Here is a 23,580-nt window from a genome sequence, read left to right on the forward strand (position 1 = left end):
CCTCCCAAGACCTCCTTCTCTCCTCCACACTTATTCGCTCCTCACCCAACCACCTCCAAGACTTCTCTCGAATATCCCCCATCCTCTGGAATTCTTTTCCCCAACACGTCCGACTATCAACCACATTTGGATCTTTCAGACAGAACCTGAAAACCCACCTCTTCAGGAAAGCCTACAGCCTGCACTGACCCCGCCTGCCTCCTCACCACTACTGGAGCTACCGCCTCACCAACACCGGAGCTCCTGCAACCCTCAACCTATTGTCTCCTTCCCCACCATCCTGTAGAATGTAAGCCCGCAAGGGCAGAATCCTCGCCCCTCTGTATCAGTCTGTAATTGTTAGTTTGCTTACTGTAAGTGATATCTGTAATTTGTATGTAACCCCTTCTCATGTACAGCACCATGGAATCAATGGTGCTATATAAATAAATATGATAAATAAATAATAATAATATGCGTGCAGTGGGAGGATTTACAAGTCTGCACTCAGAGTGACTGCAGATTTATCATTCTAGACCTCACAATCCCTTAAAGGAAGTAAGGTAGAATAGAGAGGTAATAAATCTATTATTATTGTCTCCTTGAGGTGTGCATTATACAATAAGCTGGCCACAGTGTATAATCAGGGGCGGATTATCAGAAGGTCAATATGGGCAGTAGCCCAGGGCCCAGTGGTGTGGGGGGGCCCTGGGCTACTGCACAGATTGACCCTCTGATAATCCGCCCGAGTGTGACTGTGAATGCCCGCCGGCATTTATGTGCCCCCGGACCCGGTGGGCAGAGAGAGGGGGCCCGCAGCGGGCCCCTTCTCATCTGCTCACCGGGCCCCTTCCGGCGCTGCGGCGGTTTCCTATTGACGTGCGGGTGCGCGCCCGCACGTCAATAGTTAACAACAGCCGCCAGTCAATTGGAGGCTGGCAGCTGAAGTCGGCCGCAGCGCACACGTCGCTGGCGTCTGACGTCATTGTCAGTCGCCGGCGAGTGTGCGCTGCTGGAGGGAGCTCGCTGCCTGGAGCGCTGGTCAGGTGAGGAGACTCTGTTTTTTTTGTTTTGTTTTTTGATAAGCTAACGGTGGACACACTGGGGGCAATGCTGGAGGACACACTGGGGCAATGCTGGAGACACTGGGGCAGATTGCTGGACACACTGGGGGCAATGCTGGAGACACTGGGGCAGATTGCTGGAGACACTGGGGCAATGCTGGAGACACTGGGGCAGATTGCTGGAGACACTGGGGCAATGCTGGAGACACGGGCAGATTGCTGGACACACTGGGGCTATGCTGGAGGACACACTGGGGCAGATTGCTGGACACACTGGGGGCAATGCTGGAGGACACACTGGGGCAATGCTGGAGACACTGGGGCAGATTGCTGGAGACACTGGGGCAGATTGCTGGAGACACTGGGGCAATGCTGGAGACACTGGGGCAATGCTGGACACACTGGGGCAGATTGCTGGACACACTGGGGCAGATTGCTGGACACACTGGGGCAATGCTGGAGGACACACTGGGGCAGATTGCTGGAGACACTGGGGCAATGCTGGAGACACTGGGGCAATGCTGGAGACACTGGGGCAGATTGCTGGACACACTGGGGCAATGCTGGAGGAGACACTGGGGCAGATTGCTGGAGACACTAGGGCAATGCTGGAGACACTGGGGCAATGCTGGAGACACTGGGGCAATGCTGGAGACACTGGGGCAATGCTGGAGACACTGGGGCAATGCTGGAGACACTGGGGCAATGCTGGAGGACACACTGGGGCAATGCTGGAGGACACACTGGGGCAATGCTGGAGACACTGGGGCAATGCTGGAGACACTGGGGGAAATGCTGGAGACACTGGGGCAATGCTGGAGGACACTGGGGCAATGCTGGAGGACACTGGGGCAATGCTGGAGGACACTGGGGCAATGCTGGAGGACACTGGGGCAGACTGCTGGACACACTGGGGCAGACTGCTGGACACACTGGGGCAGACTGCTGGACACACTGGGGCAGATGATTGCTGGAGACACTGGGGCAATGCTGGAGACACTGGGGCAGAATGCTGGACACACTGATGGCAATGCTGGACATACTGGGGCAGATTGCTGGACACTGGGGGTAATATGCTGGACACACTGGGGCAGATTGCTGGATACACTGTCGGGGGGCAATGCTGGACACACTGGGGGCAATATGCTGGAGTCAGACACTGGGGCAGATTGCTGGAGACACTGTCTGGGGGCAATGCTGGACACACTGGGGCAGATTGCTGGACACTGGGGCAATATGCTGGACATACTGGGGCAGATTGCTGGACACACTGGGGGTAATATGCTGGACACACTGGGGGTAATATACTGGACACACTGGGGCAGATTGCTGGACACACTGGGGGCAGGACTGGAGGCATGGGCAGAATGTAGACACGGGGCATGATTGGAGACACGGGGCAGAATGAAAGACATGGGGCAGGATTGGATCATGGGGCAGGATGGATATGATGGAGACAGATGGGGCAGGATGGGGAGATCATATAGTGTAAAATGGATACTCATGAGTGCAGGATGGGAGAACATATGGCCGGAGCCAGGAATGAGACACACGGGGCCAGGGTGGGGAATATTATTACCATAGGGGCTAATTAAGGGATATTATTACTGCAGTGATGTATTTATTTTATTTTTTGAGTATACTGTTTTAAATGGGTGGGGGGTCCTGTTACTGTGCAGAGTGACACTATATCGCCTTTTTTTCTCCATGTGGTGTAATGTAGAAGTTGTGAAAAATTAAGTAATGTGTTCTGCAAGCAGAGCTCGAGATAACTGTGTTATTTCCTGCAGAAACGAGTCCTGGCTGGAAGAAATGATGGCGGTCTGTGCTGGATGAAAGATGAAGGACTTCACCTAGAGACGTCACTGGTGAGTCAGTGGTACCTGTACACTGACACTATACACTGTATACTATATACAGAGGTCCTGTGTACAATGTCACCAGTGATCACTGTATTACCTCTACACAGACACTGCATACTAAGTACAGATCTCCTGTGAATACTGGCACTTATGGTGATAGTATTGTGTTGTTTTTTTTTTTTTTTAATTATTGATCAGTACTGTAGTATTCAGTCACTATGTGGTGGTAATACGTGGTCTGGAAATGGTGTTGTGGTATTTGTCCCTTGAATGTGCTATTTGGTCACCAAGTGGTGGTAATATGTGGTCTTGACATGGTGCAGTGGTATTTGTTCCTTGTATGTGATATTATTCGATCACTGTGGTTGTAATTTGTGGTCTGGTCATGGCGCGGTGGTATTTGTTCCTTGTATGTGATATTATTGGTCAAAATATACCTACCGTATTTTACGCTTTGTAAGACGCACTTTATTTCCCCAAAATTTGGGGGGGGAAATGTGGGTGCGTCTAACAAAGCGGATATACCGCTTACCATTACAGGCTGGGATGAGGGGATGTCCGCCGCCGCTACCGCCCGCCGCCGCCCGCCGCCGGGGTTGTCCGCTGCTGCCCCGGGTGATGCTGGAGGCTCCGGGGGGCTCTGGCAACATTTTGTGAAAGACCAGAGCCCCCCGGCAGTTCGTCCATGCGTTCCAGTATGACTAACTCCGGGAAAATGTCCGCCGGAATCTCGGGAGATGAGATTTCAGCGCTGAGATCTCATCTCTCGAGATTCCGGCGGCCATTTTCCCGGAGTTAGTTCCAGTATGACTGACTCCGGGAAAATGGCCGCCGGAATCTCGGGAGATGAGATTTCACCCACGACGTCGCCATGGCCCTCGTAGAATGGGCCTTCAAACCTTCAGGAATAGACCTGTCTGCACTAACATAAGCTAGGTTTATGGCATCTCTCACCCACCTAGCTATAGTCTGCTTGGACACTTTAAGGCCCTTCCTCGACCCCTGAAAGGACACAAATAGGGCTCTCTGTTTCCTCCAAGGTTCTGTTATCTCTAAATAATGTAGAAGACACCTCTTAACGTCTAGGGTATGCAGATTCCTTTACTTCTGGTTGTTTGGGTTAGGGCAGAAGGATGGTAGAATTATCTCCTGAGTTCTATGAAATTTTGTTACCACCTTATGGAGGTAAGCCGGGTCTAATTTTAACACTACCCTATCCTCCATGATCTGTGTGTAGGGAGGGTCTGCTGATAAAGCATGCAAATCACTTATTCTTCGGGCCAAAGTAAGTGCTACCAACACAGCCGTCTTCAGCGAAATCACCTTTTCAAAGGTCGAGTCTAGCGGCTTAAAGTGACTTCCGGTGCACGCTCTATACTTCCGCACACATGCACCAAAATTCTTCCAAATCCAAGGCGATGCTGCAGGGCATTGGGAAACAGCGCTGATACTCCCACACTTCGGGTGTGTGCGCAGACCCAAGAAGCATCAGAGAGCAGGAGGGGAAGGTGAGTGAAACCCGCGCATCCTCTCACTGTTTCCTGTATCAGCGAGGGCAGGAGCATCCAACCTCCGTGATGCTGTTGTTGCCCTGCAGTGGCCGCCCCAGGCCCAACTCCACACCGATGTGCTTAGGGGTATGCGATCTGGCATAGAGCCATCCCCCACACGCGCTCAGAGAGGGCACGAAAACATGGCCCCTGAGGTTCTACCGGTACATGGCAGCGGGTGTAGAAGCTCAGCTGCCAACCACCAACCGTCCCAGGCATCCTCTACCTACTTCATCAGGGCACCGATGTGCCGCAGAGCCGCGTGGCCTGACATAAGCCTCCACACGCTCGATCAGAGTCGCTACCGGTACCTAGTGGCAAATGCAGCAGACCTCTGCCCACCAAACCCATCCACCCCAGGCATCATCTTCCATCTTCCTTGAAATCATCTTGAGGATTCCTCATCAAGGACAGGAAACCACCTGATGCGGAGTGAGGAGCCAAGGTTTCCTGCCCGTGAAGGGCAGATCCCCTCTCTTGTGGTACCTTCATGAGTGACTTAAAAAAAACAGCTTTTATTACACTCACCTGTGGGGCGGTCTGGTTCGAGGGGTGTCAGTGGTTTTGTTACGACGCCTCCCATATTTCAATGCCGTCCTCCTTGGATGATGCATGCCTATGTCAGCCACACTCTCCCTGACATTGCGTTCCTGCGAAGGTGCCGAGGCTCTTTGATGTTTCCCGACTCCGGCTAACACAGTAATCAGATTTACAGGGAACGGTAAATAGAGTAAAACATTTTTTTCCGTGATTGATAGAGAAAAAAAATAAAACCCATAAAAAAATGTAATAAAAATGTAACGCCAAAGCCGTGTTCACATGTAGTGTAAATGCTACGTTTTTTTCTACTGCTTTATAAGAAGAATTTGCACTTTTTAAGTAGAGTAGAAAAGCTTTGATTCTGCACTTAAAAATTAAATGAAGTTATTTTTTTCCATGCATTTTTTTTTGCCAGAAGAAGCCTATAGAGAAAAAAATGCACCAAATCCGAAGAGTTCACCAGCATCTTCAGACCACAGGGGTCTGAGATTTTATGCAATCACATTCACTTTGCGTGGAAACTTAGACCATGTTCACATGTACCATAACTGTTGCGTACTTCCTGATGCTGCTCTTGCAAAAGATTCTGATGTGTTTAACTGTCCAAGCAAAGTGGATGTGATTTCATCACAACTGCGCCCCCGTTGTCTAAAGACGCTACTGAACTGTGCAGTTTTGGTGCATTTTTTTCCCTCTAGTCTCCTATGCGGAGCCTAAAAACGCACGTAAAAAACTGCAGTTATGTTTTTAAATGCAGAATCAATGCTTTTCTGTACTATAAAAAACTAATTAAAAAGCAACTTCACATCTGCACCAGAAAAGCATCAAATAAGGGGGAAAAGGCCTAGATGTCATTTAATAAAGCAATATAAAGATGAAAAAGTTATTGGGGCTCCAACTGTGAAACAAATGGAACAAAAAATAATCCACAGGTCCCAACTAGAGATGAGGACACACCGATGACGTTGCACCAACTCTGGATGATCAAAAGCCGTGCCAGGGATGCCATAAAGGTACAGATTTGCCAACTCCTGTTCAGCCACCAGGTACCACTGACCTGGACGCTGGACCGGAGTCCTGTGAATAGATCCGATCATCTCTAATCCTTACTGTCCTGGATACAGCGGACAGTCCTGGATTTGGGTTTACACCCTGCAGTCTTATGCGTCTGCTGAATGTACCCCACCTCCAGAGCCCCTCTGACAACTCCTCCTGCTAGGGGAGACAATAATGGTAAATGGGAGTGGATTGGGTGTGGCCAGAGGCGTAATCGAAATTTGCAGCACTGCATTATTTCTCCCTGTTCTTCAAAAGTTGGGAAATATGCAATATACTTTCAGTCTAAATACTGAGTATATGATACCTTAACATTAACCCCTTCATGACCCAGCCTATTTTCACCTTAATGACCTGGCCGTTTCTTGCAATTCTGACCAGTGTCCCTTTATGAGGTAATAACTCATGAACGCTTCAACGGATCCTAGTGGTTCTGAGATTGTTTTTTCGTGACATATTGGGCTTCATGTTAGTGGTAAATTTAGGTAGATAGTTTTTGCATTTATTTGTGAAAGAAATGGAAATTTGGTGAAAATTTTGAAAATTTCGCAATTTTCAAATTTTGAATTTTTATTCTGTTAAATGAGAGAGTTACGTGACACAAAATAGTTAATAAATAACATTACCCACATGTCTACTTTACATCGGCACAATTTTGGAAACTAAATTTTTTTCTTGCTAGGAAGTTAAAGGGCCACTGTCACCCTCCTCCAGCCGTTATAAACTAAAAGAGCCACCTTGTGCAGCAGTAATGCTGCATTCTAACAAGGTGGCTCTTTTAGTTTTAGGTTCAAGTATACCCCAAAAAAAGCGATTTGATACTTAGCCACCATTGCTGTCTCTAGCCAGGGAGGCGGCTCCTCACTCCCCAGCTCGAAACGCTCCTCTGCCGTCACTCACATCTTCTGGGTCTTTCTGCGCCGCCCCCTCAGCGCTGTTTACGTTTTCAAACCGGCGCCTGCGCTGTGTAGTACTGTTCTGCGCAGGCGCAGTAAGCTTTGGCCGTCTGCCGTCCAAGCCAGGCTTGCACACTGCGCCTGCGTGGCAGTGCGGCCACCCACCTTTGGAATCCCGGCCCCGCACTGTGTTATGCATTATGAAGGTGGCTCTTTTAGTTTATAACGGCTGGAGGGGGGTGACAGTGGCCCTTAAAGGGTTAAAATTTGACCAGCGATTTCTCATTTTTACAGCAAAATTTACGAAACCATTTTTTTTAGGGACCACCTCACATTTGAAGTCAGTTTGAGGGGTCTACATGGCTGAAAATACCCAAAAGTGACACCATTCTAAAAACTGCACCCCTCAAGGTACTCAAAACCACATGCAAAAAGTTTATTAACCCTTTAGGTGCTTCACAGCAGCAGAAGCAACACGGAAGGAAAAAATGAACATTTAACTTTTTAGTCACAAAAATGATCTTTTAGCAACAATTTTTTTTTATTTTCCCAAGGATAAAAAGAGAAACTGGACCCCAAAAGTAATTGTACAATTTGTCCGGAGTACGCCGATACCCCATATGTGGGGGGGAACCACTGTTTGGGCGCAAGACAGGGCTCGGAAGGGAAGGAGCGCCATTTGACTTTTCGAATGAAAAATTAGCTCCAATCTTTAGCGGACACCATGTCGTGTTTGGTGAGCCCCTGTGTGCCTAAACATTGGAGCTCCCCCACAAGTGTACCCATTTTGGATACTAGACCTCCCATGGAACTAATCTAGATGTGCGGTGATCACTTTAAACCCCCAAGTGCTTCACAGAAGTTTAAAATGCAGAGCCGTGAAAATAAAAAATCATTTTTCTTTCCTCAGAAATTATGTTTTAGTAAGCAATTTTTGATTTTCACAAGGGTAACAGGAGAAGTGGACCCCAATATTTGTTGCCCAGTTTGTCCTGAGTACGCTGATACCCCATATGTGGGGGTAAACCACTGCTTGGGCACACGTCGGGGCTCGGAATGGAAGTAGTGACATTTTGAAATGCAGACTTTGATGGAATGGTCTGCATGCGTCACGTTGCGTTTGCAGAGCCCCTTATGTGCCAAAACAGTAGAAACCCCCAACAAGTGACCCCATTTTGGAAACTAGACCCCCAAAGGAACTTATCTAGATTTGTGGTGAGCACTTTGAACCCCCAAGTGCTTCACAGAAGTTTATAATGCAGAGCCATGAAAATAAAAAAATCATTTTTCTTTCCTCAAAAATTATGTTTTAGCAAGCAATTTTTTATTTTCGCAAGGGTAACTGGAGAAATTGGACCCCAATAGTTGTTGCCCAGTTTGTCCAGAGTATGCTGGTACCCCATATGTGGGGGTAAACCACTGTTTGGGCGCACGTCAGGGCTCGGAAGGGAGGGAGCACCATTTGACTTTTTGAACGCAAGATTGGCTGGAATCAATGGTGGCGCCATGTTGCTTTTGGAGACCCCTGATGTGCCTAAACAGTGGAAACCCCTCAATTCTAACTCCAACACTAACCCAAACACACCCCTAACCCTAATCCCAACTCTAGCCATAACCCTAATCACAACCCTAATCCCAACAGACCCCTAACCACAACCCTAACCCCGACACACCCCTAACCCTAATCCCAACCCTAACCCCAACACACCCCCTAACCATAACCCTAACCACAAGCCTAATCTTAACCCTATTTCCAACCCTAAACCTAAGGCTATGTGCCCACGTTGCGGATTTGTGTGAGATTTTTCTGCACCATTTTTAAAAAATCCGCAGGTAAAAGGCACTTCGTTTTACCTGCGGATTTACCGCGGATTTCCAGTGTTTTTTGTGCAGATTTCATCTGCTGATTCCTATTGAGAAACAGGTGTAAAACGCTGCAGAATCCGCACAAAGAATTGACATGCTGCGGAAAATACAATGCAGCGTTTCCGCGCTGTATTTTCCGCACCATGGGCACAGCGGATTTTGTTTTCCATAGGTTTACAAGGTACTGTAAACGTGATGGAAAACTGCTACGAATCCGCCGCGGCCGATCCGCCGCGGATCCGCAGCCAAATCCGCACCGTGTGCACATAGCCTAATTCTATCCCTAACCCTAGCCCTAGCCCTAGGCCTAACCCTAACCCTAGGCCTAACCCTAACCCGAGTTCTAACCCTAACCGTAGTGGAAAAATAAAAGTAAATATATTTTCTTTATTTGATTATTGTTCATTTACTTTTTTTTATTTTGATCACTGATACATTTTGATCAATGTGATAAAACCTACCTGGAACGAATCTGCCAGCCGGCAGATTCGGCGGGCGCACTGCGCATGCGCCCGCCATTTTGGAAGATGGCGGCGCCCATGGAGCAGACGGACGGACACCGGGACGCTCGGTAAGTATGAGGGGGGATCGGAGCATGGGGGGGGGGGGATCGGAGCACAGGGCGAGCAGACAGGAGGACGGGGGAGCGGACAGGCGGACGGAGGGGAGTATGGGACAGAACGGAGGACTGGGGAGGAGATCGGTGGCGGGGGGCAGATCAGGGTTTCCAGCCATGGCCGATGATATTGCAGCATCGGCCATGGCTGGATTGTAATATTTCACCAGTTTTCATAGGTGAAATATTACAAATCGCTGAATGGCTGTTTCACTTTCAACAGCCAATCAGAGCGATCGTAGCCACGGGGGGGGGGGGGGGGGGGGTGAAGCTACCCCCCCTGGGTTGAAGTACCACTCCCGCTGTTCCTGCAGATCAGGTGAAATTGGAGTTAACCCTTTCACCCGATCTGCAGGGACGCGATCCCTCCATGACCCATACGCTGCGTCACAGGTCGGATTGGCACCGACTTTCATGACGCAGCGTATGCGTCATAGGTCAGGAAGGGGTTAATTGTAATAATTCTAAGCACAAAAAATATTTTACTTTTCATATAAAATAAAAGCTATATTTTAATCATATCTATCCCCCCTTCCGGCTGTGTGCACACGTTGCAGATTTTTTGCGTTTTTTCCCGATAAAAACGCTATAAAAACGCAAAAAATTGCATACATTTGCATCCCATCATTTTTAATGAATTCTGCAATTTTTGTACACATGATGTGTGTTTTTCTGTGAAAAAAACGCATCGCGGTAAAAAACGCAGCATGTTCATTAATTTTGCGGATTTTTCGCGGATTTCCCACTATATAATGCATTGGGAAATGTCCGGAAAAATCCGGAAAAAAATGCGGTAAAAACGCGCAAAAAACGCATGCAGATTTCTTGCGGATTTCTTGCAGAAAATCTCAGGATTTTCTCAGGAATTTTCTGAAAGAAATCCTGAACCTGTGCACATAGCCTCACTTTCCCTACAATATACACAGATAGATATATACACTATACTTTACCACACACAGAATATATACCGTAAAATCGATAATTACGCCTTATCTGCATTTTCCTCCATCACAGGCAGCAGCCTCGGAACTATAAAATGTACACACTTTTAGCAAAAGTTTTTCTGGTTTAAAAGTGCATTTTATAGTCTGAAAAATATAGTAATTTCACACACGACTATCAAAAATGTTTTTTGCCAAATAGCAGAATATATATATATATATAAAAAAAAACGAAGTAGCTTTAATTAATGCACGACACAGCTAAAATAGACAAAAAACCCAGTGCCAAAAATGTGATAAAGCCACATGAAATAAAATGAAATAGAATAAAATCACACTCAAAAATGCAGTGAAAAAAATACAAGTACCGTATTTTCTGGTGTATAAGACGACTGGGCGTATAAGACGACCCCCAACTTTTCCAGATAAAATATAAATTTGGGATATGCCCGCTGTATAAGACTGGGGTCATCTTATACGCCCAGTCATCTTATACAGCGTGTGGTTCCCAGGGTCTGAAGGAGAGGAGACTCTCCTTCAGGCCCTGGGATCCATATTCATGTTAAAAATAAAGAATAAAAATAAAAAATATGTATATACTCACCCCTCCGAGAAGCCTGGCTCTCACCGGTGTAAGCGTCTGCCTCCGTTCCTAAGAATTGCAGCATGAAGGACCCTCGATGATGTCACGGTCAGGTGACTGGCCTGTGATTGGTCCGTGACCGCTCATGTGACCAGTCACCTGACCGTGACGTCATCGAGGGTCCTTCATGCTGCAATTCTTAGGAACGGAGGCAGACGCTTACACCGGTGAGAGCCAGGCTTCTCGGAGGGGTGAGTATATACATATATTTAATTTTTATTCTTTATTTTTAACATGAATATGGATCCCAGGGCCTGAAGGAGAGTCTCCTCTCCTTCAGACCCTGGGAACATCCAGGATCGCTCCCTGCACACGCCGTACCCGGCGTATAAGACGACCCCCGACTTTTGGGACAATTTTTAGGGGTTAAAAAGTCGTCTTATACGCCGGAAAATACGGTAATCTAAAAGGCACTGAAGAAAATCTGCAACATCAAAAACTCACCAAATACTCATTGTGAGAATGTGCATATAGAGCTTTTTATTTACGGGGTGTAGTGCAGCGGTGTCCACGCTGTGCAGTGACGAGGCAGTGAACCAGGAAAGTTCAAAGTAAACGTAGGTTTAATGTCCAAAAACTCACAAACAAAAGAAACAGTATCCTCCGGATCGCAACTGGGAAACAAAACAGTCTATAAATGCGTTCGGTTGCCGAGGGCGACTGCACCACCGTATTACGCTGTGGGGTGCCACAGGTGTCTGCTCTACACCATGCAAACTCCAAAATGACACACTCAAAACCTTCCTGCAGGGTTTTTTCTCTCAAACTGAAGTCTGTGGCTGTAGGCCACTTGCAAGATCCAGCCTGGAGTAAATGGATCGGCCCCACTTCCTTCCTGCAGCCCGTTTCAAAATAAAAGCCCATACCGGCTTTTCCTGAACAGTGCCTAGGCCAAATAGCTTGACTAGGTCCACGCTTACCGTACTTTTATTTTGCCCTGTAAATCACAGGTGTCCTGCTGTGACCACAAAGCACTCCAGTGGGTCTAATAGGACTCTGTCCGCATCCTGGGGGATACATATCGACCCTCACATATGACACCGGTCACTGCCTCACAGGTGATTTAGAAATAGTCTGCTCCTAAATCCACATAAAAATATTCTTTAAATAAGTTTCTGACTCAATTGAACTGATTAGCTCCTTTGCAGAACAGAGTAAAACTTAATAGGAAGATAGTCAAATCCTCTTCTACACTGTGTGCAGAATTATTAGGCAAGTTGTATTTTAGAGGAATATTTTTATTATTGATCAACAACTATGTTCTCAATCAACCCAAAAGACTCAAATATCAAAGCTTAATATTTTTGGAAGTTGGAGTGTTTTTTTTTTTAGATTTGGCTATCTTAGGAGGATATCTGTTTGTGCAGGTAACTATTACTGTGCAAAATTATTAGGCAACTTAATAAAAACCAAATATAAATATATCAAATATATATTTGTTTATTTTCAACCAGGTAAACCAATATAACTGCACAAAATTTAGAAATAAACATTTCTGACATGCAAAAACAAAACCCCCAAAAATTAGTGACCAATATAGCCACCTTTCTTTCTGATGACACTCAACATCCTTCCATCCATAGATTCTGTCAGTTGCTTGATCTGTTTACTTTCAACATTGCGTGCAGCAGCCACCACAGCCTCCCAGACACTGTTCCGAGAGGTGTACTGTTTTCCCTCCCTGTAGATCTCACATTTTATGAGGGACCACAGGTTCTCTATGGGGTACAGATCAGGTGAACAAGGGGGCCATGTCATTATTTTTTCTTCTTTGAGACCTTTACTGGCCAGCCACGCTGTGGAGTAGTTGGAGGCATGTGATGGAGCATTGTCCTGCATGAAAATCATGTTTTTCTTGAACGATACCAACTTCTTCCTGCACCACTGTTTCTGGAAGTTGTCTTCCAGAAACTGGCATTAGGTCTGGGAGTTGAGCTTCACTCCATTCTCAACCCGAAAAGGTCCCACAAGTTCATCTTTGATGATACCAGCCCATACCAGTACCCGGCCTCCACCTTGCTGGCATCTGAGTTGGAGCTCTCTCCCTTTACTGATCCAGCCTCTGGCCCATCCATCTGGCCCATCAAGAGTCACTCTCATTTCATCAGTCCATAAAACCTTTGAAAAGTCAGTCTTAAGATATTTCTTGGCCCAGTCTTGAGGTTTTATCTTATGTTTCTTCTTCAAAGGTGGTCGTTTTTCAGCCTTCCATACCTTGGCCATGTCCCTGAGTATTGCACACCTTGTGCTTTTTGTTACTCCAGTAACGTTGCAGCTCTGAAATATGGCAAAACTGGTGGCAAATGGCATCTTCACGCTTGATTTTCCTCAATTCATGGGCAGTTATTTTGCGCCTTTTTTGCCCAACACGCTTCTTGCGACCCTGTTGGCTATTTGCCATGAAATGCTTGATTGTTCGGTGATCACGCTTCAAAAGTTTGCCAATTTCAAGACTGCTGCATCCCTCTGCAAGACATCTCACAATTTTGGACTTTCCAGAGCCCGTCAAATCTCTCTTCTGACCCATTTTGCAAAAGGGAAGGAAGCTGCCTAATAATTGAGCACACCTTATGTAGGGTTTTGATGTCATTAGACAACACCTTTCCTCATTATAGAGATGCACATCACCTGATTTACTTAATTGGTAGTTGGCTTTCAAGCCTGAACAGCTTGGATTAGGACATGTATAAAAAGTACCAAGTGATCAAAATGCAACTTGCCTAATAATTCTGCACACAGTGTAAAACCTCATAAAAAAGTGTGAATAGACCGTAAAGAGGTTGTGTGCACATCTACAACAGATCACACAATAGACTTACTGCCTATGCTTCAGAACAAGCAGGAACTACAGTGGATCAAGCCGCAGACACGAAAGGCTCCCAGTCTCATTCATACTCTTTTCTGGAGTGTCAAATGGGCTAAAGGGAACCTGTCAGGTCCCCTGTACCCCAGAGCCACCACCAGTTGTGTCTTTCACACTTCCGGTCATGCGCAGGGCGCCTCTCTGAAGCCGGCATGTGTGTGCTTGGATTTAGAGGATCAATGATGAGCGGGGAAGAAGCCGCGTGAATGTGCTAGGTAAGTATAGCGTTAGCAATGACGCCAGTGCTTGTAAGTTATGTTGTCATACCCACAGGGGTGTGATAACATCTAAGTGGGCCAACTAGTATGGGAACACCAACGCACCATCGACTAGTCAAAAGGCCTCATTTACATAAACCCCCTTTAGAAATACTTTTGTGTGTGTAATGTAATACAGGGACTGTTAGGCAGGGGATTTCAGTATGGTTGGGGGCACAGGGGACCTGAAAGTTTCCCTTTAAGTGACCCCAGTCCCTGCTCCTCAGATGCCACTACTTTCCTGTGTGTGGCGGCTAACATATTGTTAACCTGTCAATCAAGCCTTTTTCGGTCCATAAGGTAGGGGGCAGAACAGAATGGCATCACGGGCCGCAGGCTGTGCACCCCTGCTCTAAGGCACAGAGCCTAGTGGCGGAGAATCCCCTTTTCCTAGGTAACCTAGACGTACACTCTAAAATTAAAAATCCCTCCCATCTTCAGAATGGTAAAATTGCCAAGTTGTTAGTTTTTGCCAGAATGTTGCAATATTACCCGAGACCACCACATTGAGTAAAAACAACATGCTAAGGCTTCTTTCACACTTCAGTTGTGTGGCGTCAGTTGGGTCCGACATCGTGGCGGATCGACGGATCCGTCAAATTTTGTCCAAAAACGGTTCTAACGGATCCGTTTTTTTAACGGATCAGCTGCCCTAATCCGTTAAAAAAACGGATCCGTTAGAACCGTTGTGAACGTTTTTACATCCGTTGCAACCGTTTTTTGACGGATCCGTTTTTAAAAAGGGGAGGATTTCAATGTGATTGGCTACTGGAAACTTCTGGAAAACTATATATAGCGTGTATTTACACCACATCTTTGAAAGGTTGTAGAGAAAGTGGCAGAAATGGAAGGAGTCCTGGCGAACATTGCAAAGATCTATGCAGATTTTACTTTTGAGACAAATCAGTTGGCAGTCAGCGTTCGAGAGAGGGAGGAACGAAGACTGCGAATCCTACGGCAGCGGCGGAAGAGAAGGCTGTGGATCCATCCCATCACAGCACAACGTATGACCCGTGGTGTTTATTCCACACTTTACATGGAACTAAGGGAAAACCCTCAAAAGTTCTTCAATTATGTGAGGATGAGAGCTGAAAATTTTGAATTTTTATTGGGCTATGTGGAAGACTGTATACGGAGACGAGACACCCAGATGCGATTCTCAATATCACCAGCAGAGCGTCTCATGGTGACTATTCGGTAAGTCATTTTTTTATTAAATGATTCTCATTCATCAGACTTATAACTGTGGTTTTTTTTTTTTTTGTATTTTTTTTATTAAGTATTGTCTTTTCTTTTTGTTAACAGATTCCTTGCAACTGGAGAGTCCTTCTCATCCCTCCATTTTCAATTTCGACTTGGGATATCCACCATCTCGGGGATCATCAGAGATACCTGCCGGGCATTGTGGGAGTGCCTACAAGTGGAATACATCCCAGAGCCATCACAGGAGAGGTGGCTGGAGATCGCCCAAATTTTTCATCAGATTTGCCAGTTTCCAAATTGTGTTGGAGCAGTTGATGGAAAGCACATAAGGATCGTCAAACCTTCAGGCTCTGGGTCACAGTTTTATAACTATAAGAAGTATTTCTCTATTGTGTTGATGGCCATAGCTGACGCACAATGCAAGTTCATCGCTGTGGATATAGGTGCGTATGGACGTGCAAATGATTCACAAATCTTTAAAAATTCACCAATGGGGCGCCGTTTATATGGAGAGACATTTGATTTTCCGCCCCCTAGACCTCTCCCTGGAACCACCGGTCCACCGTTACCATTTGTTTGTGTTGGAGATGATGCCTTCCAGCTTTCCCCACATTTGCTTAAACCCTTTGGAAGTAGTGGACTGACCCAGAGGAAGAAAATTTTCAATTACCGTTTAACCAGAGCACGCAGAGTAGTGGAATGTGCCTTTGGCATCCTAACTGCCAAATGGAGAGTGCTACTAACTGCCATTAAACTGCAGACTGAAACTGTCGATGATGTGGTCAAAGCGTGCGTTGTCCTGCATAATTTTGTTCTATCAAAAGAACAAGTTTCCCTGGAGGATAATGTTTCAGAAAGCACCTTACGGGATTACCAAAACCCCACTTTTCGCAGTCCAGTTGCAGTCTGCAGAATGCGGGACAGTTTTGCAGACTACTTCATGTCTCCTGCAGGATCAGTTGACTGGCAGTATGAAATGGTGTAAAAAAATTTTTATTTTTATACTTGTAAAAATACCAATTTTTGTTTGCATACAAAATCTTTGTACTTTAATGCAGCATTGTATGTTTTGCAACGGTATCCTTTAAACACTGTTATTGTTACTATTGCCATAACCTTGGTGACTTAAAAAATTAAAAGAAAAAAAAAAAAAGAAAGACAATAAAAAAATTTTTAAAACAAAAAAACGTTTATTTATTGACTTTTACAGATTCTCATAGTTTTGGGTAGAGATAGTAGCGGAGGGGCTGACAGGCGGGCGGACCACGTCGAGAGTGGGGGACAGGACATCACGGGGAGGAACAGAAGTGGAATGGGTGGTGAAAACATGAGGTTGTGTAGAGACTTGAGGTGCAGATGTGGTGTGTGTGAGGTATGAAGGTGTTGCTGGGATTGGTAACGGAGAAGTTAAAGGGGAAGAATGGAAGGGGGACGTTAAAAACTGGGAAAGACTAAGGGGGGAAGGAACAAATGACAAAGGAGTAGAATGGACGGGAGGAGGACGTACAGGAGGAGGACGGACGGGAGGATAGACGGTGGATTGAGAGGGGAAAGGTGTTGACACATGAAGGGTAGGTGGAGGGGCATGGGATATCGCCTGCGCTAGAGCAGTGTGGCAGCCTTGCATCACATGCATCTGCAGGTCAGGAGTTAGATTTTCCATGTGCCTGAGGACCGCCTGAAAAAAACAGTGCCTTGGTGACTGGTTTGCATCTGATTGCATCCTATCAAGACGACTGCTGAGTTCAAGTATGCTTTTGTTAAGCATATTGTACCCAGCAGACATTTGCTCACTCAAAAGCTTGATGGCACTGTGAAAGGATGCATTCAGATGCAAAAAGTCAGGCGCATAGCTCCTTTCCTGACCTCTCTGGCGCTGCCGTCCTGACCACAAAGTTGGTCTAGAAGTTGCGGCAGTGGCAGAGGGGTGGGGTAAAGGGAACTCTAACTCATCACCTGCAGCTTCAAGTGACGAAGTCCGCCCTGCTGCTCCAGCGCTGGTGGATGAGGCTGAGGGATCAAACAAAAGGGTAGGTGCAGAAACAGAGGGGTCGACGTGGTCCCCGGTGGCGGACTCTCGAGGGATCGCTCCAGAGGGCTGCAACTCTGATGCAGGCTCCCGAGTGCTGCAGAAAGTGCTGTTAAAGAAGAAGAAAAAAAATATTAGTATCTTTATATTACAATTGCCCTTGCTGCAAAAAAATTGAAGGTTACACATTTTTTCAGTTTGACTGAAAATATGTGGTGTTGAATATTTACCTTCTGCTCAGCAGCGTCGACCGTAGGAACGACAGGGCTCTGGCATGTTTGTATCTGCTCCTGCGTCCTCTAGATCCACTCGGGGCCTGCATCTCCTTATTAAACTCCCTCTTGAAGCGATCCCTGATTGACCGCCACCGCACGATAATCCTGTTACCTGGAAAGAGATAGCAAAAATTGGTTACTATACACCACATTAAATCATGCTAAAATAAGGTTATGAAGTGTTAATACTTACGCGCTAGATCCTGGGCCCCAGCATCGAGTTCCTCCCAGTTATCCATAACAGCACTGCACACTTCCTCCCATAGCCGTCGGGTGATTAACTGGTCAGCATGGCGGCGGTCCGACATGTTCCACAGCGGCTCCCTACTTTGTACTGCTTCGATGAGGGTGTTCACATCTATGCCCTCCTCCTCTTCATCATCTTGTTCGGGAGCACGCTGTGAAGCCTACGAAAAATATAACAATAAAAAGGGAAAGATTACAACACATGAATTTTACATTTTACTACACAACAAAACAAAAAGGAATTTACTCTTCGGCGACCGCCGCGATTATCATTCTGACGACTATGGGAGGTGCTTTGAGGAACTCTATGTCGAGCCCCGGATTGTGAGGACTAATAAAAAAAATTAAAAAAAAAAAATTAATAATGTTCTTAGATCGAGGCATATGTATTGTGTGTGCTGTCATGAATGTTTGTGTTGGGTGTAGTGCATTGTATGTGAGGATCGGTCTGTTCAAAACTTACACTATGCGCTCCCGCTCCTTGTCTTTCTCCACCCTGTCCGTCTCCTTCTGTAAGCCCCTCTGCTTCATATTCCTGTGAATACAGAACACATAAAGGGTTAAAAAACAATGACCATAGTTGTATCACCAAAAAATTTTAGAGAACAAAAAAAAAATACAATACCTCAGTTTGCTGCTGATGTGCTGGGGGGCTCTCAGAAGAAGACATTATGGTCTTTGCGTACCTCTTGGTCCCAAGTATCTGTAAGTATACAGACAGTTCTAAGCTACTATACACAAGGATAGATGCAGCTGTAGGATTTAACACTTACATCTTTTTTAAAAACTTTTAGATTTCATCCCACACAAAATGAAATTTTTTTTCTAACCGTCATACTTTATATGGTAGATATGCTTGATGCACAAGCTGCCAAACCCTCTAGCCCTGTTTCCCCACCAAAAACCCCCCCCAAGAACCCTTTAAAGCAACACCAAAACTGAAATTGATATGCGCAATGCGCATGTTGGTAAAAGCCACCTATCAAACCTTATCAAAAATGTTCCTCATTCGAACTTAAAATACCAATTCCAAAAATTGGTAATTATGATTACCCTACAGTTTGTATTTTCTAAAACCGGATAACATATTCTATACACAAGATTTGCATTACACATTTATATATATAACCTTTACTGCATGTTTACCCAATATTACATTTATCTTGAAATGAGACTACTGACAGTTTTGTGTAATTTTTATTACTATTTTTTTAAAAAAATTTATTTTTTTTAATGGTACAGTAGGAGCTACACTGCTCTTTATTTGAAATACTATAACATTTGGGATAACAACAAAAATGCAGAACACATCACACATCATTTATACACACAAAACACATTTTACACCTCAGCTATAAAAAATAACAGCTTAAATAGTATGAAAAACATATAAACAGGGCAGGCAGGCGCACGCACACAAGCACGCACGCACACAAGCATGCACGCACGCAAGCACGCACACAAGCATGCACGCACGCACGCACGCACACAAACACGCACGCACACAAGCACGCATGCTGGATGGCAGTACTCACATGGCTGTCTCAGGCAGGGTCTGGCTTGCAGGGCCTCTCTGGCTGGATGGCAGTGCCTGGCTGGCAAAGTCTTGCTGGCAGAGTGTCTCTGGCTTGCAGGGCCTCTCTGGCTGGATGGCAGTGCCTGGCTGGCAAAGTCTTGCTGGCAGAGTGTCTCTGGCTTGCAGGGCCTCTCTGGCTGGATGGCAGTGCCTGGCTGGCAAAGTCTTGCTGGCAGAGGTCTTGCTGGCTGGGTCTGGCTGGGTCTCTCGGGCATGGAAGGGTCTCTCTTGCTGGCTGGTACATTTGGGAATGACCTGTCCTCTTTATATAGTTTTTGGGTTGTCTGGGCAAAGTTGCAACTTTTTGGAGCATGCTCAATCAAAAAAAGCGGATTGAGGCGACGGATCCGCCAAAAAACGGATCGCGACGGATCCGTCGCCCATAGGCACCCATTCAAAAAAAAGGCGGACGCGACGGATCCGCCGCGTTCCGCCTTTTTGCCGGCGACAAAAAACGTTACAAAGTCCGTCAATGTCTAGACAACGTCCGCCAAATATCGACGGATCCGTCGCAAGGCGGATGGAACGGACGACCATCCGCCACAATCCGTCTCTAATGCAAGTCAATGGGAAAATAGCGGATCCGCCCCCCCAAAAAAACGGATCCGCCATTTTACGAAAATGGCGGTTTTTGACTTACGCCGAAAGACTGAAGTGTGAAAGAGGCCTAAAGCGTATCTAGCATTTTACATGTCACTAATACTGCGTGTTGAATTCTGTAAAAAAAAATAAAAAAAAATGAAGTCTGAAAATTTGCAGAATTGCTGTTTTTTAATGTATAACTCTCCCCTTACCCCGTAATAAATATAAAACAAATTATAACATTAACAGATACAACTCTCCAACCAAATAATCTTACAAAATCACAGCAGCACCCATCTGTCTCCTGGTTTATAAAATAAGGAGAAGTATTTATGGTATACGACCTTGTGTTAGCATTTTTACACAAATTCCTGAAGTAAGACTGATTATTCGTCCGTGTAGAAATACTTGACCCACAATGGAACAAACATTTATTGCTCCAGTTTTATGATGACATTGCACACAGAATTAATGGGAGTGAAAGAGAAAAATGCAGGAAAATATGAGACACTGCTGCCATCTTCAGTCCCACAGCAAAACATCACTGACCTTTAAGAAAACCATCACACTTTCCTCACCATTCCTCCGCTTGGGTAAGGGACTAACGAACAATACCATGTATGTGATGTGAAAATTATTAATAGTGAAAAATAACAAAGAAAATGCTTATATACCATCACGGCCAAAAGATTTGAGACTGACACATTTTGGTTTTCATAGTTTGCTTCTTCAGTGTTTTTAGTGTTTTTTTTTAATCAAATATTTCTATAGTTACTGAAAGAAAATTACAAAATTGAGTTGTACAATTTGTCCTGGCAGCTGGATATCAGGTTCTGAGCCAAATCCTGACAAAAGACAACCATTCTTGCCTAATCAGTGCTTTGGAGTTAGAATATCTGGGTTCTTATTTGTCCACCTGCTTTTCTGAACATGCGCCACAGGTTCTCAAAAGGGATGTTTCCTGACCATGGACCCAAAATTCCAATGTTCTGCTTATTAAGCCACTAACTTACTTGCCTTCTAGCATGTTCTTCATCATGCTGCAAAGAGCATTACTCATCATCAAATTGCTCCGAGATAACTGGGAGAAGTTACTCGTGAAGGAGGTTTAGATCCCATTCTTTATTTTTTATGTCTGTGTTCTTAGGCAAATTTGTGAGAGTGACCCCATTCCCTTGGATGAAAAGATACCCCACATATGAATGGTCTCGGGGTGCAACACTGTTAAACAACACAAGGAAAGGGTATGCACACAAATGGGATCACCAGGACAATAAAGTACAAAAAATAATCAATTTTTATTGAACACAACACACAAAATACATTAAAAACACTTAAAAAGCCTCCACCACATATGTGGAGGTGACAGGTCAATAATAATTATAACACAAATAATAAATGGTACAAAAAATACACTGACAAGTCAACCGGCATGTTCGACAATACCCACAAAAGGTTAAAGCCCCATATCAGACATGTAAAAAGCACATGATATAACCTCAAACCACATCGATACCCCAAATAACAGTGCATATGTCCATAATACAATATAATAATGGCTCAATGGGCTAGCATGTCCAAAAGTCCCCAGCACATCGGTAAAACATGTATAAGGTGAGCTAGGTTTAGTGCTAAAGACTGCTATTACAAATAAGCAGCCTAGAAACAACAATCAGCCGGCTGAAATATCCCTTTTTACACCTAACCTACAATAGTGAGGTATATGCGGTGTGCACCGAAGACACAGTAGTCTATGCCCAGCCTAGAAGCGGTAAAGACTAGACCTCTAACTCACTCAATCTGTCCGTGTGCAGGACATGGAAGGTCCGGTTGATCAAGTCAGTGTGGATGACCCACGCGTATCGACGCACTAAGCGTCTTCCTCAAGGTCAGAAGATACTCATCTGGTGTGTGCCCAACGTTTATATAGTTAGATACAATTAAGAAACCTACCAGGTGTATGCGATCACGGCGGTAGTCCAGTCACATAGCAGCGTGTGGAGTGCGTTCAGATACAGGAAGTTAGTACCCAGCCGGAAGCAGGATCACACCACGTGATATCTGCTTAGTAAGTCAGTGGTCATGATAGCCGTCTCCAACATACCTCACGCAAGCGCAGATGATCAAGATAAACAGAAAAAGTGTCCAATGCGCAGATGCCAGCAGTAGGAAGCAGCCGGACTTAGTGTTCTAACCATGGCTGAACAGGCCCCATAAACCCCCCCAAAAAGTAAGCGATCCTGGCGGCAAATGGGTTGCGCAGCAACATATAAACGATCGCGTAAATAAGGGAAATTATTTATTGAACCATAATTCGAACCTAGGCACGCGACGCCTGCCTAATAACCGGGTTGTCATGGCTACCTTGGACAAACATGGCTCGCGAATACATAGATAGCCGAGCCGAAAAGAGTATAACGCGCAGGTGCCAGCGGTTAAGGGCGGCCGGACTTAATAACCCCACACATGCAACGCCGAGGTATTAAACATGGCTGTCTACAAGTATAACCACTGTGTCTCTGTGGCCTTCCTGTATCTGATACCACCAATATAGAGTAGAAGAAGGTCATCATTTATTAGCTCAGCATATAGCCATTATTCTAATATCTATTCATGATGCTAAGGCTCGTTATAGCCTCTATATACCAACTTTATACAAGTTTCAGCCTTAGAATAATTCAGCAAATACTATATAAAGAGGCCACACATGGATTCGTATTGACAATTGGATTTGAGGGATAAACTGCATATGATATCTATTTGTGGGTGTGCTATGGGATTGGGCAGTCTAATTTGTATTGTATCTCCATTATTGTATGGTTTTGTACCATTTTAGACTTTGTGTTAATAAAATTGATTTATTTTACTTGGCATTGGCTTTTGTTCTCTGCTTGGATTTTGTACCGTTGGCAAAATGGTTGTGCAGACCCAACTTTTTTGTCCGTTTTTAAAAAACTGATGTCAGCTGGATCCTTTTTTTTTTTTTTAAACATTGAAGTCTATAGGAAACGGATCCATTAATTAGCCTTCCCTGGTTCTCCCATTTGAAACAAATTCCTTTTTTTGCTTACTGGAGGTGGAACACATACCACTGGGCATGTGAACTTTCAAGGAATCTTCTATTTGAAATGGATCCAGTAAGCAAAATACAGATCCGTTTCAAATGGCAGAGCAACGGATGACTAATAACGAATCAGAAAGCTACTGACACATTACATTTTTAAAGGGGTTGCCCACTTACTTTATATCGCTGACCAATCACAAGGATAGCTCATCAATACAAAATCAGTGGGGTCCAACAACCTGCACTCTCAGCAATCAGCAGTTACCACCTCCGATGGTGTCTGGACGTGTAAAGGCACCGTCACATTTAGCGACGCTGCAGCGATCTAGACAACGATCCCAATCGCTGCAGCGTCGCTGTGTGGTCGCTGGAGAGCTGCAACTATGCAAAGTCCCCTGGTAACCAGGGTAAACATCGGGTTACTAAGCGCAGGGCCGCGCTTAGTAACCCGATGTTTACCCCGGTTACCAGC

At 45.4% G+C, this 23,580-nt stretch overlaps 2 protein-coding genes across 3 annotated transcripts in view; both read right to left on the bottom strand.

Moving 5' to 3' along the window:
* The window catches only part of CFAP410 (cilia and flagella associated protein 410), a 182,841-nt gene that overhangs the window by 66,171 nt on the left and 93,090 nt on the right, over positions 1-23,580 (bottom strand). The gene's annotated exons all lie outside the window — the stretch shown is intronic.
* Positions 16,541-17,948, bottom strand: LOC143785087 (uncharacterized). The gene is made up of 3 exons (XM_077273757.1): positions 17,834-17,948; positions 17,596-17,752; positions 16,541-17,474 (listed from the first exon to the last, which is right to left on the bottom strand). Exons 1-3 carry the CDS (start codon positions 17,946-17,948, stop codon positions 16,541-16,543), a joined length of 1,206 nt encoding a protein of 401 aa, XP_077129872.1.

Source organism: Ranitomeya variabilis, chromosome 7, assembly GCF_051348905.1.
Source record: "Ranitomeya variabilis isolate aRanVar5 chromosome 7, aRanVar5.hap1, whole genome shotgun sequence".
Lineage (NCBI taxonomy): Eukaryota > Metazoa > Chordata > Amphibia > Anura > Dendrobatidae > Ranitomeya > Ranitomeya variabilis.